The sequence below is a fragment of the Canis lupus genome, chromosome X, assembly GCF_003254725.2.
Source record: "Canis lupus dingo isolate Sandy chromosome X, ASM325472v2, whole genome shotgun sequence".
Lineage (NCBI taxonomy): Eukaryota > Metazoa > Chordata > Mammalia > Carnivora > Canidae > Canis > Canis lupus.
In genome coordinates, this window is record NC_064281.1 from 119357743 (window position 1) to 119370708 (window position 12966).

The window sequence follows — 12966 nt, forward strand, 5'->3', positions numbered from 1 at the left end:
TTTTCCTGCGTTGAGTTGACTTGCTAGGGATATTTTGTGGTTTTTTTCTGCTTTTGTATCTGTGTGGAGGCTGGGTGTACTCTCTGAAGCTCCCCGGGTAGATAGATTGTCTTCCCAATCCCCTCTTTAAGAATTTGTAATTTGTTCTTAAGAATTTGTCTGGAACCCCCCTTGGAACACTTTGCCTAAACTTTTCTAAATGGTGTGTCTCAATGGTTTCTACGTTTCAGGACTCGTTTTGTGATCTGGTAAGTTCCTGACTCAACACACACATACACCGTGGCAAACCATGTGTGGGGCGGGGGAACTGGGCAAACCTCAAGTTTGCATCCTGCTCTGTTACTAACTAGCTGTGTGACTTTGGGCAACTTAGCTAACCTCTCCGGGCCTCAGTGTCTTCATTTGTAAAATATGGACAATAATAGCTTCTGCCTCATAGTCAGCTGCATAAAGAACTGACGGAGACCAAATGTTGAAAGCACTTGGGTCAGCACCTGGCGCAGAGCAAATGCTCCATAAATTCAGTGGTGGCGATTTTTACTGCTATTTCGGATGGGACATCCAAATATCTGCTGGCCTGTCATCCATTGCAGGGACGTGTGCGCAGGAGGTCCTTAGTAAGTGTTTATTGCAATGAACTGAATTGATTCCAGCCGTTTAGCTTAGTTTGGGGGAGAAAGATTTCCCTTTCTACTGGGATGATAGGAGACGTGGATGATGACTCGCAACCCTGGTGTTACAGCATGAGAGGGAGGAGGCCATGGCCTGTAGGAGGAAGAGCCCACGGAGGCAGGCTGCCCCCTGGTCCTTTCGGACACCACTATTGCCAAGCGCTTGGTGTGTCTGTCAGGATGTGAGGGCTAGGTCAGCAGCTCATTTGAGTCTTAAAATTTTCTCTGACATGGTTATCAAGTGTGAGGTCTCTAAATTGCCTTTGGCTGAAAGAATTGGGTCCTATGTTCAATTTTGGAAGAATCCCTGTCATCTAAAACATGATGGCAAGGAAATCCCCCCCACCCAACCCCCACCGTGAGTCCGAAAGCCTTGGGGCCCTGGTAAGGTAAAGTGCAGTGAGGGCTGCGGTTCAGGACTCGTCTGTCATGGGATTTACACTTGACTGTTTGGTTGTGCACTCACCATTTGGTTTTGCAGATTCCTCAGCATTTCTACACACACAAACCTCCAAACCGGTTTAGAACTGTGTGCTCTGTTGGGCTCTGGGAGGGGGGCGGGGAGGGGAAGGGGAGGGATCGGGATTGGTCGAGGTCATTGCCGATGAACCAGCTATCTGACCTAGCTTCCTTCCCGTTTCCAACGAGACAATGACTGATCAGGGCACAGGATCCCTAACTGAGATCCATGGATCTCATGGATGGGTATTAAGTGTCCAGGAAAATCCCTGAAATTATATGTAAAATGTTGGTGGGCTGGGAAAGGGGAACCACCCCGGGGAGTGCTTTTTTCTGTGGAGAGAGACCGTAGCTTTTATTCTCAAAGAAGTCCGTGACCCAAGACAATTAAGACCACAAAGCTGTTTGTTTTCGTTGCCCCAGACCACTTGGTGTGTATAACCACAACACCCAAACGACCCCGCTAGGCAGGCGGTCATGGCAGTGACAAGATCAGTCAGAAGCATTGTGTGGCCAAGCAGCTGATGGATTGTTCAATCGGTTGTTGTAGACTCATGTAGACAAAGCCTGCAAGCTTGGGGAAGCCAGGCACCCACAGGTCAGCCTCGGGCGACAGCCCCCATCCTGCCAGGCCCTGGGGAGTGAGTCCTTCCTGCCCAGCAGCTCCTTTGCTCATGAGCTGGCCCGAGTCACCTCCTCGCACAGCACCTCAGAGGCAGCGCCCTGGGGCGGCTGGGATCCGAAGGCCTGGAGGCAGGTGCCTGCTCCACTACTGCCTAGCTGCGACGCTGTAGGTAAGTCACTTCCCCTGAGCCTCGCTTTCTCATCTGTCAACCGGGACGCAGTCCCCTGCTCAGCCTGCCCGCCTGCCTCACAGGGTTGTTGGGAGGAACACAGGAGGTGACAGCCCATAAAGCTCTGTACACCTAGGAGGGCTCTCTAGTGCTTTCTCTACTGTGTCCCGGCCAGTCTTTGGCAAAGAGACCACCCAAGCAAGCTGAGTGCTGCAGGCGCCCCGAGCCTCACCTCCAGGGAAATGAGTGGGGGGTTGGGCCGGGTGCGATTGCTCCCTCCCTGAGGTAAGCCTTCCAGCACCCTGGTTCCTTCCCTGCCTGTGTGTCCCTGCAGCCAGACTGTGAGCCCAAGGGGGGCAGGGGCTGTGCTTCTGCACCTCCGGATCCCCCCTCCCCCAGTAGCTGCCTTCTCTGTACCCGGCGGGTGCTCGGGAACCACCTCTCCGGCCAGCTCCACTGCGGACTCTGCACCCCCAGTGTGTTCTCTGACCCCACCCAAGAAGTGTTCGCCCTAGAGGTGGGAAGCTGGATCACCCCACTGGAGGACTGGCAGCGGGAGGAGAGAGGGCAGAAGGAAGCCCCGTCAAGCCTGTCCATGATAGCCATGACTTTGGCTCATCCCCCAGTCTAGAAGGAACGGCTTGACTTGCCCCGGAGAGTCACGTTAGTGGGCATGGGAACAAGAGGGTGGACGCCAGCCAGAGTGGGCCTTCGTGGTGAGCACCGTTTGGATCGTGGAGTTGTTGCTCTGCTGCAAGAAATATGAGTGTGCACAGGATGCCTGCCCTGTCTGCAGGAAAACCAAAACAAACAAACAAAAAAACTGGAGAAATGAGCATTTGCTAAGTGATAGTGATCAGAAGATGGTCATCAAGCTGAAAGGGCCTCTGGGATTCTGGCCTTTAATGGAAATTCTGCTCCGGTATGGACAGCCTTGTTTGCCTTAGGCGGCCAGGCACAGCCGGGAAGAACGAGCAGTGCCTTCTGCTCAAGGTCTATTGATTCCTCTCTCCTTTCCCCTTTCCTTGCTGTGCTCTCAGAGTCACGATGCTCTTCAGCTGTTCACTCTTCGGCTGAAACCTGAGAAATCGGGTCCGGCACAAAGCTCCCAGGGAACCGGAATTAGCAAAAAACGGATGGGGACATGTGGTCCGCTCGGGGTGTTGTCGTGTCCCACCCTCGTCTTCCCTGCCTGGCCCTCTCCTCACAAGTCACACGTTGACTAGCTCACTTCCCATTAGCATCCCCTACCTTATTGCATCTCTTCCCCAGGCCACACCTTCAGGCCGGCCCTGGACGGGGGCCAGGCAGATGCTTGGCCCTCAAATCTTGCCAAAGAGGCTTTGGAAGCTGGGCCCTCCTTGGGGGCTCTGGGGGCCATGGTGACTCAGGAAGCCCAGACTCAGTGTGAGACGGGGGACGCAGGCACCACGTGGGAAAGAAGAAAGGCGAGCTGCAAAGACATTTGTTTCCTCGGCCCCCGGGATCGTTCCCAGCATTTAGACCAAGCCCTTCCGGGATCGGGCTGCCCTGAAAGCACCAAGACACGGGAGGAGTGAGGATAGAGTTCACGCAGTTGGAGATCAAGTAGAAAGAAAATGGAGAGTAAAACAGCTGACCTCCAGCTCTCTGCTGTTTGCTGTTGATGGCATCGACTTTGTGAAGCCCCAGCTACAGCCGCAGACTGGCCCAGAGCCGAGGGCAGCACCACCTCTGTGGGGGAGGTCCCTGGGCCCAGGGACCGAAGGGGCCCAGAAAGACCTCTTGATCCTTTCACCCTGTTGTGATTTTCTTTAGAAAATGTGTCACCATCTCAAGTGGTCTTCTTGGATAATTTCCCCTCCACTGTAAGCTCCACAAGAGTGAGAAGCCCAGTGCTATCCCATGAGAAACTTGTGTCCACTGGCTGACAGAAGGACTTACGGGGCTGCTAAGGAAACCTAATCTGCCCATCCGGTATTTGAGCAGGTTCATTCTAGGGGCTCCAGAGCCACTGCAACCCCATCTCAGTAGGTACACTCCCGGCCCAGGAAGGCCATTGAGCAGAGGCAACCTAAAAAGGCCATATCTTGGCTTCAGCGGTCTACAGAGAGGAGAGGTGGTTTGATGGAACACTCCTCAATCCCATCATTCTGGAGGCCTTCTGGAGAAACTGAGTCACAGGCTCTGAGAGTTGGGAGGGACCAGGAAACAAGGAAGCTCACCTGTCATTCACTGTAGGAAGCACCCATGGCTTCCAAAGGACACTTGTGGAGAATTGTAGCCCCAGAGCATCAGCACCTCCCCCCCAAACAGGGCTCCCAGGGGAAGTGTCTGTACTGCCTTCATCCTTAGGCTACCACCAGCCAGAGCCCCTGGGCCTCAGGTGTCCCCATCCATATGGATGTGAGAGCCCCCAGAATTCTCATTTTGATTTCACGGTCTCTGGTGAGAACGCTGTCATTTCAAAGGCTAAAGTCAGAAAGGTGGGTAAATCGAACTTCCAGAAACTACAGAAGAAGGTGCTTCTTGGAGTAGAGTGATAGGGGAAGGAGCATACACAGTAGAGCTCATTAACCTTTGAACCTTTAAGGTGGCTGAGTGCCTTCTTCTGGATGGCAGGCTGTCCCCACTCAAGTGGGGACACTCGAGTGGGGGGCGGGTGGGCTTGGAAAGGAGGCCGGGTTACCCTAGTTACATAAGGGTAGAAAACAAGCTCCCTCTCCTCCTCCCCTCCCCCGCACTCCTTCCCACCCTCCTTGTGCTGTATGAAACAAGGCTTTGGATCCATTCCCTGCCATCCCTAGGAGCTGTTCCTTTGGAATCCCCTTCTGAGTCAGAATGCTCTCCTCCTGAGGGTCATGGGGGAAATAACTTCAGTCTGAATCTGGCAGAAATCCAGGAACCCTTTGTAGGCTTCTGTGCGTGAGTCCTGCCGGTCATCTGCCCCTGCGCTCATCTCCCACCTCCCATCCAATTAGAGCCCCTCTGCTTGATTAAGTGGTTGAATCTGTAAGGAGACCCTTCTCCCCCTGCAGTGGAGAGGAAGCATCCAGGGGATCCACGGGGGCTTACAGGGGGCACTGGCCTGTGGTGGCTGAGGGTGCAGCCAGCACAGCATCCGCCCTGGCCTGCTGGTGGGGGGGTGGGAGGTTACCATGTGAGGCTCAGATGTGTCAGGGGGCAGTGGGGGGCGGTGGGCAGGCCTAGCACACCCAGATGAAGCGCTAGCCCTTCCACGAGCTCCCAGAGTTGGGCGAGGGCTTTGCAGCTGCCCGGGCATCAGCATGAAGCTTCTAGAAAGGCAGCCCCAGAACATCCAGGGTCGCTGTCCTGCCTGAGGCCTGTCTGTGAATGTGGCAGCTTGGCCCTGCAAGGACTGGGAGGAGGGGGTGACAGGGAAGAAGCGGGGCCCCAGCCCTGCAGCAGTGACCACCATGGGAGCAGCCCCCCCAGGCTCACACAGCACTCAGGTGACGCTGCGCTGTTGCTGTCGATGTCACCCAGCACAATGGGACCGAGCGCCATGACAACCGCAGCCCTAGAGAAATGAGTCATTTGATGCCCTGCTCCCTGACCATGCTTCTGAAAAGCCACAGGTTGCCTGGGCCATCCTTTACAAGCGCCCATCACGAAGCAGCGACTTCGGCCATCACTTCCTCCTGGTCACCGAAAACATTTGTCATTTCCTGTTTGCTCCATTTTCCAGCGATTCTAATTGTCAGTGTCAAAAGGCAACAACTGTTTTCTTGGGGCTTATCTTTGGAGCACATTGATTCAGAACAAAGGATGGGGGCCTCAGTCTGCAAAACAAAGGAAGCAGCCTCCTGGGGAGGCCTCCTCTGCCAGGGCTGAGGACAGCGGAGCAGAGAGGGCTGCAGAGCCTCTGGGCGCCCCAGCCCAGTGAAGGGGCTCCTGCCTGGTGGCCGTGGCCCAGGATGCCGGAGGCCCAGCGCAGCCCCGGGGGGCAACGTGCTGTCTGAACTTGGGAGTGGCTGCGGCCGTCCCACTGACCAGCGTTTCCCATCAACTCGGGAAGCTCCGGATTCTGTGCTTCCTTGGATGAACACCGGCCAACAGCCCCTGGTCCCCGTAACTCTGCACTGTTTGAGAAGCGCTCTCTTTCATCTGGCCAGCACCACCCAGTTCCTCCACCCTTTGACCCCTGCCCCAGCCCAGCCTTCCCTTTGATTTCCCCGTGCCCTTGCGGGGTCTCTCCTCCCTACCGCCTCCCCTTTGGACTCCTCCGCCCTGCCCTGCCCTGCTTTTTCTCCGGTTGTGCCCTGTAGCCTCCACTTGACCCCTGCCCCCGACTCCCGGCCCTTGCACGACTGCATTGTTGCTGTTGGCCCAGCCAGCCACAGGAGCCCGTCCCCAGAAGCAGCTGGTCCCCAGGAGCAGGGGGCTGAAGAGGCTAGAGAGGCCGGGGCCCTGAGTCTGCAGTTGGGAGACGTTGTACTTCCTAGCTGGGTCCCTTCCAGCATGTCATTCAACCTCTTTGAGCCTCAGCTGTCACAGCAGTAAGCCAGGGCCCTTGAGCTTCTGCCCCGATCCCCAGGGGCTGGTATAAGGGCCGAAGGGCAGAAGAGAAGTCAAAGGGCTGCCCCAGAGTGAAAGCCCGCCTGTCCCCACTGTCACAGGCAGAGCCTAGCTTCTGTGTCCCATTTCCTGCCTCAAGTGGTCGTGTGACTGCCCCCCGCCACGGTCCTCAGTGGCCAGATCCCTAACTGGCATGACATAGCTGTGCCGACTGCGAAGATGATGGGAAAGGACAGGGTGCGGGCAGTTCAGTACAGTGAGCATGCCTGGGCTGGCCCTGGGCCCCCAAGCTCCAGCAGGAAGAGGGAGGGCAGCTCCCCACCACCCCAGGTATGGCCGGTCCCAGCACAGGGGAGCAAGGGCCCAGACAGGAAGCAGGTTAAGGATGGGACGGTGCAATGGCTTCTGGTGTAGTCTGTCCTCTGCCTTTGGCAGGAATAGAGGCCGGGAACTGCCACCAGGCCTGGGAGCCCAGCACTGTCCCAGATGCCAGTCCTCCACTTGCCTGGCCCACCCCAGCCCCACTGGGGGCAGGAAAGCAGGCCCTGCCTGGCAGCCCATGTTATAGATCAGGTCCTCCAGCATCTTGGGCCCATGGGGCGGTGGGGGGAATGCAGCTCAACAAGGGGCCTAAGGGATGGGGGGGTCCTCCCATAGGGAGCTGCCTTGGTTGTCAGCACACTATGCAGTGGGCTTCCCGAGAAGGGGACAGAGATGGCAGTGGGTGAGCACCGCAGCGGGAATGAGACCGGGGTCCTGGTCACAGCCTGAGGCTGTCCCCTCCTGGCTGAGGGTCTCGGGGCCAGCGGAGCCTCCGGGTCCTCCCCTGGGCCTCTGCCGGCTGTGTCCTCCAGCCACTCCCGGACTCCGTGCTGGCTCCTCCCCCAGCCCACTGGCTGCCCCCACGATGGAGACAGGAAGCTCGTCCCGATTGCCCCTGCGACAGGCAGGCAGGAGAATGGAGGGAAGTTGGCAGTGGGTGGCTACTCTGGGGGGCAGACAATGCGTTTATCTGACCGTGTGATCGTCCTGCCGTTAATGCCAGGACCACCCAGAACAAGCCTGGGCCCTTTCCCTGTGACAGCCCCACAGAGGCTGGGCTCCCACCACCACGTAGCCCAGGGTCTGCACTGCCCCAGCCACGGCATCCCTGGTTTGCTCAGCCATTCGTGGTCTGGGTCGTTCCGGGGCCGAGCCCTATCCCTCTCACTTAGTGTCCTCGGAATGCAGCCAGTTCCTCTGGGTCTCCCTGAGACTGGCGTGCCCGGACTCTGGCCAGCACTGTAGACATGGTCTGGCCAAGGCAGAGGAGTGCAGGACTGTCACCTCCCTCCTTCTACATACTCTGCTTCTATTAATGCAGCCTAATGTTACATTTGCTCTTTTGGTGACACATCTCACTGCTGACCCATCCTGAGCAGAAGGACATCCAAAATGCCTGAACCTTTTCTCTGTGTGCTCTTGCTGTTAAGCTCTGTCTCTCCTGCCCCATCCTATGCTGTCGCAGTTGATTTTTTAACCCAGGTGCAGAATCTTACTTTTGTTTATACCTGTGGAATTTTGCTCGGGAGGGCGGGGCATGCATGCAAGTGTGTGTTGATGTGTTCACTCATGCTTTCTGCTACACCAAAGCCAAGTCCTGGGCCCCCACGCAGCAATCCCAAGGCCGACTTTCTTGGTAGCCACTATCTAACACGTCTTTCTCATCTTCCGTTTAGCAAGAGAAGCAGAGATCAGGTCTTATGGCAATGACCCCTGAACAGCGGAGTGCGTATATTGCCCAACAGATGAGTCAATTTCAAGGTAAGCTATTAAGGTCATTGCTTTTAAAGGGGCAGGCCAGGGGCTGTCGGGGGGCAGTCGGCTCAGTTCAACAGTACACTGAAAGCTTCGGTCGGATCCCAACTGAAAGCCGGCTTTTAATGACTCTAAAGTCACTGCTTGATTCGAGAGATTGAACTGAGTCCAGCCCCTCAAAGCAGTTACCCTCAAAAGGAGAAAGGCACACACCTTCATGGTTCTCAGCGGGTCCGCCCCACCTCCCCAGCCGCCGCTGACTGACCTTCCATTCGAAAAGTGCCCGAGCCGTCTCTCAGGTGTGGGTAGTGGAACAGGGGTTGGGGACCCTCTTCCTCCAAGAGTCTGCAGCAGGGGCCCCCAGAGCCTCCCCAGGTAGCAGGGGTCCCTATGCCACCCTCCACCGAGGCAGCTCTGAATGTAGTAAACACAGATGGGCTGGGGATAGAGCAGTTAACAAAAATGTCAGGCCCAGCCCCCACTTCATGGAGCTTCCAGACTAGCCAGGGACAGTTGTGTTAAGCAGTCCCTCCCAGCCAGTGGAGTGACACTGGGCCAGGCCAAGAGTGCTCTAGCGCAGGGCTCTGGGGAGGCTGCTTGCCCTCCAGCGAGCTCTCAGCATCTTCATTTTAGCCCAGTGCCACCTCCATTCTCCTGCAAAAACCCCTGCTCCTTTGGGCCTGACGCCAGCTGAATGTCCCACCTGCCCGAGCTGGAGTGGCACATAGGGCCTGCTTTGGCTGCAGTAACAGGATAGACAAGTTCCAGGAAGGCCAGCGGCAGGGAGTGGACATCCGTCAAGGCGTGTGCAGTGCCAGGCCTGCGGACAGAGTACCAAATATAAAAACGGACCCAGACCCTGGCCTTACAGAGCTTACCATCTACCTGAAAACTCAGACCAATAAGCTGGCAGTTTCAGGATAGTGTGATCTTCTCTTGGTGCGTGTGTTTTGGGGGCGAGCTGGGGCACAGACCCGGGGAGTCTGGGAGGGCTGCCCAGAAGAACCACAGTCCCAGTGGCGGAAGGGGGGGAAGAAGGGCAGTTTCGAAGAGTCGAGGAGCCAAGGGCAGAAGGCAGGAGGCTGGAGCGGAGCCAGGAGCTCCCTGCCAGCAGCTGTGGCCCACGTTGAGGGTGACTGTGGCACTGACCCCCCCCAATTCTTTCTTTCTGTAGCCGTCCAAGAACAAGTCACCTCCAAGTGTAGCCAGACCAAGGCAAGCCCCCCATCCAGTCAGCCCATGATGCCACCCAGAGGTGGGCTCCTTCCGAAAAACCTGAGTCCAACAATGATCCCACCCACTAGGCACCAGAGCCGTGAGGGCAGGGGCCTGGCCTCACCGACTCCGGGCAAGCAGCAAGAAATTTTCCACTGCAGCCCCCCGTTTCCCATACCCTCACACGCAGGCCAGAACCCCCTGGGCGGCCTCGGCCCCGGCTGCCGCCGGCTGCAGATTCCCAAGGCCTCCCCCTCAGAAGCACCCCTGCCTGGGTTCTGCCCCAGACCCCCGGGCAGCCAGTCCCCGAGTCCCCACCAGCTCAGACAGCCCCGTGTGCCAAGAATGCCCGCAGCGCTTAACAGGGGGCCTCCCCTGGGCCATGTAGATGATAGCGACCCGCAGCACTTTGAGAGCAACTCTGTCTTGGCCCAGGCACCCACTAGACTCCCCCTGGTAGCCCCCGCATTTCCATCGCAGGCAGGTGGGCCCCCCAATCAGGTGGCCCCAGGAGGCAGGCCCGGCCAGAAGGTGAATGCTGCTCTGCTCAACCCCTGCTTCGGCCTGCTGGGCAACCAGAGCCCCTGCCAGAGCCCTGTGCGGGGTCCCGTGCCTGTGCTCAGTGCCACCAAGTCCCCCCAGCAGGGCCTGGCCAGCTTTGCTCCCCTGAGTCCCATACAGGGCATCGAGCCGCCCAGCTATGTGGTCGCCGCTGCCGCCGCTGCCGCTGCCACCGCCTTTGCCATTGCCGCCAGCCAGTCCCCAGGTCCCCTTGGCAGAATGGGTGCCCCTCCTGAGCTGCCACCCTACGGCTTTTTGCCCCCGCCCCAGCCCCCCCTCGATGGCCTGATCTCACCCCCGGACTGCAGTGAAGCGGATTTCATCGAAGATCTCTTGAAAGGCCCCAGCGTGAGCCTAGAGGGAGGCTGGGTGTGCAACCTGAGGCTGATCGATGACATTCTGGAAGAGCACGCCGCTGCCACTGAGGCCGGCGCCGCCGAGGCCGCCGCCCGGAGCCCGGGGGGACTTGAAGTGCCCGCAGAAACCCCCGCGTCCACGCCGCCTTAGGCCGGGCGCGGAGCCTCTGCAAATTCACAACCCGCCACACGCCCTTTCCTCATCGCAGCCCGCGTGGCATCCGCCTGTGCTCATCCCTCTCTCTACCTGTGACAAAATGGAAAGCTGGTGATTTTTCAAGCTACCTGTACATATTTGAAAATTTTGTAAATGGTTTTCCTAAACGTTAATGACAGAAGTATTTATACTTCATTTTGTGACTTTGTAAATAAAGTGACGGCTTTTGTTTCAGTAGAGTTGTGTTTATTATGCATTGTTTGTGTTTATTATACATTGTTGCAAATAATGCAGGCTGTGTTCTCTGGTCCAGCTCCCTTGTTAAGCTCAGCGCTACCTTCGAAGCCAGGTGGTTGAGTCCGCTTGTGGTTTTGATGCAGTGAGAAGTGGATGTGATCAAGAGGCGGTGTCCAAAGTGACAAACGCCAAATAGAAAACCCTTGGCCAATTATTGCTATTTTCTCTAAAAATTCTATCGTCTTGTGTGATTCTTAAACTCTTTAGCAAGCCTGTCAAGTCTCCGCTGGCTCTTAACTGATGCGTATATTAGGGCAAGCTTTACAAGTGCCCCTCGGAGGAAATTTGTCCCGAGCCTAAGAGTTCTGCAGATTTGGGAGGCGTGTAGAGGGGGCCTGTGAGCTGAACACGGGCCGCTGTCCACCTTGAGGATCCAGAGCGTCCTCCCTTTATCATTCAGACAGAGAACCCCCCAGGCTCGCACTTCTGCAGTGGCACTTTGCAGGGCGGAGGTGAGATGCTCCTGGTTTAAAGCCTCTCAGTATTTGTTTTCATGTAAGGTCTGTGGTTGGGGGGTGGGTGGGGGGGAGTCTGTAAACATTAATAGTTGACTTGGGCTTTGTCTTTGATGGTTTTTATCTGCAATTATTGTCATGTATATTTAAGTGTCTGTTATAGAAAACCCACACCCACTGTCCTGTAAACTTTTCCTCAGTGCCCAGACTTGTGTAATCACGTTTTAATTGCCACCTCGTATTTCGCCTCTATATTTGAAATCTGGCGTCTGTTTCAAGCCAGCGCGTTTTTTCTTTGTACTGTAATAAACGGCCAGGAGAAAAGTGCCTGTATGTTTTCATTTATCAGGGGGGCATTCGTTGCTTACGAACCCGTGTCAGCTAAGTCTACTGGTTGGTGTCTCTGGTTCTTTCAAGAGGCCACCTGGTGTCCTGTGCATCGGGAAGATGACTCACGGAGGGCCAAGGGGTAAGAAGTGTGTGAGGTGTGAACTGCCCTGGGCTCTCAGCACAGCAGGGAAGCACGTCATTTTTTTAACCCTGTCCCTTCATTTTACAGAGAAGGAACCAGAGGCTGCTGAAGTCACTGCACTGGTGGCAGGGGGCAGGGGGCAGGGGGCGAGTTGCACCACCAATGCAGACTCTAGGCATCCCATCCTCTTTCCACTGACAGAGTGACAGACCCAATGAAAGATCCCTATCACTCCCATGTAAGGGACACCCATACGGGGCGGGGGGCGGGGTGGGGGGCGCTGGGGCAGGCGGCACGTCAGCTGCAGGGGAGACTCAAGTCCTGTCGATTCGCCACGGCGGCCCGGGAGAGGAGGGACTAGCCGCCTCCCCTCCACCTCCTGTGCCAAAGCCCAGGCTTTACCCAACTCGATTCGTCCTGAGGGCGGAGCGGGAGGGGCGCCGAGGGCCTGGGGTGCCAGGGGCGCCAGGGGCGCGGAGCTCCGCTTCAGGTCCAGGACCGCAGTGCGAGGGGCGTGGCCGCCGCGGTTTCCCCGCCCCCTACGACCCCGCCCCTTCCGGAGCCCCGCCTCCTGGAGTCTCGGCGCGGCCCCAGCCCTGGGCCCTACCGTCCCCGCCAGGTGATTGCGCTTTCAACCAACGGGGGCTCGTGTGACTGCACCCTCGGGCCGCCCCCTCACAGCAACAGCGTGGCTTCCACGGAGCTTCATGGGGAAGCTCATTCAGAAGGGGTCCCGAAGAGGCCGGCCGGCACCCGTGCCCCTCCCTTGCGGTAGCCAGGGTGCGGGTGGCACGTCCTCAAAGGCAGCAAGGGCGCTACGGGGGAGGGCCCTGCCGTGCGCGCCAGAAGCGCTGCTTGGTATCCTCTGTGGTGCACACTGATCCCCCAACTGGCTGGGGGAGCCCGCGCCCTCATCCTGGAGGCACTGGACGTTCCGCCGCAATGCCATCCTTCGGGGCCCGACGGAGGCGCCACACTAGGCATCCCGTCCTGCCCAGCGGGGCGACCCTGCCCCAGGACGGTGCCGCCTGCCACCGTTCCCAAGGGCTGTGACGGGGGGCGAGGCTGGCGGGGTGGCAGCGGCCTGGGCAGCGAGTGGGCTGGAGGGCGGTGCGCACCGCGGTTGCTCGGAAGCCCTGCCCTTGGCTCCCACAGCGCCCTCCTGCTTCTCACGGAGCGTTGCCCCGGGACCTGGAACGGGCGCGGCCCACACG

At 57.7% G+C, this 12966-nt stretch overlaps 1 protein-coding gene across 7 annotated transcripts in view; it reads left to right on the plus strand.

The window, feature by feature from the left end:
• MAMLD1 (mastermind like domain containing 1) overlaps positions 1-11607 on the plus strand; it is a 121931-nt gene extending 110324 nt beyond the window's left edge. For 6 of the 7 annotated variants that reach the window (XM_035711952.2, XM_035711954.2, XM_025460764.3 and 3 more), the window contains 2 exons: positions 8161-8245; positions 9414-11607. In XM_035711952.2, coding sequence (XP_035567845.1) covers positions 8161-8245; positions 9414-10522 — 1194 coding nt within the window. In that variant the 3' untranslated portion in view covers positions 10523-11607. Of the gene's footprint in view, positions 1-1680; positions 1925-8160; positions 8246-9413 lie in introns of all 7 variants that reach the window. The other variant, XM_049107412.1, reaches the window with a different exon arrangement.
• The last annotated feature ends 1359 nt before the right edge of the window (positions 11608-12966 follow it).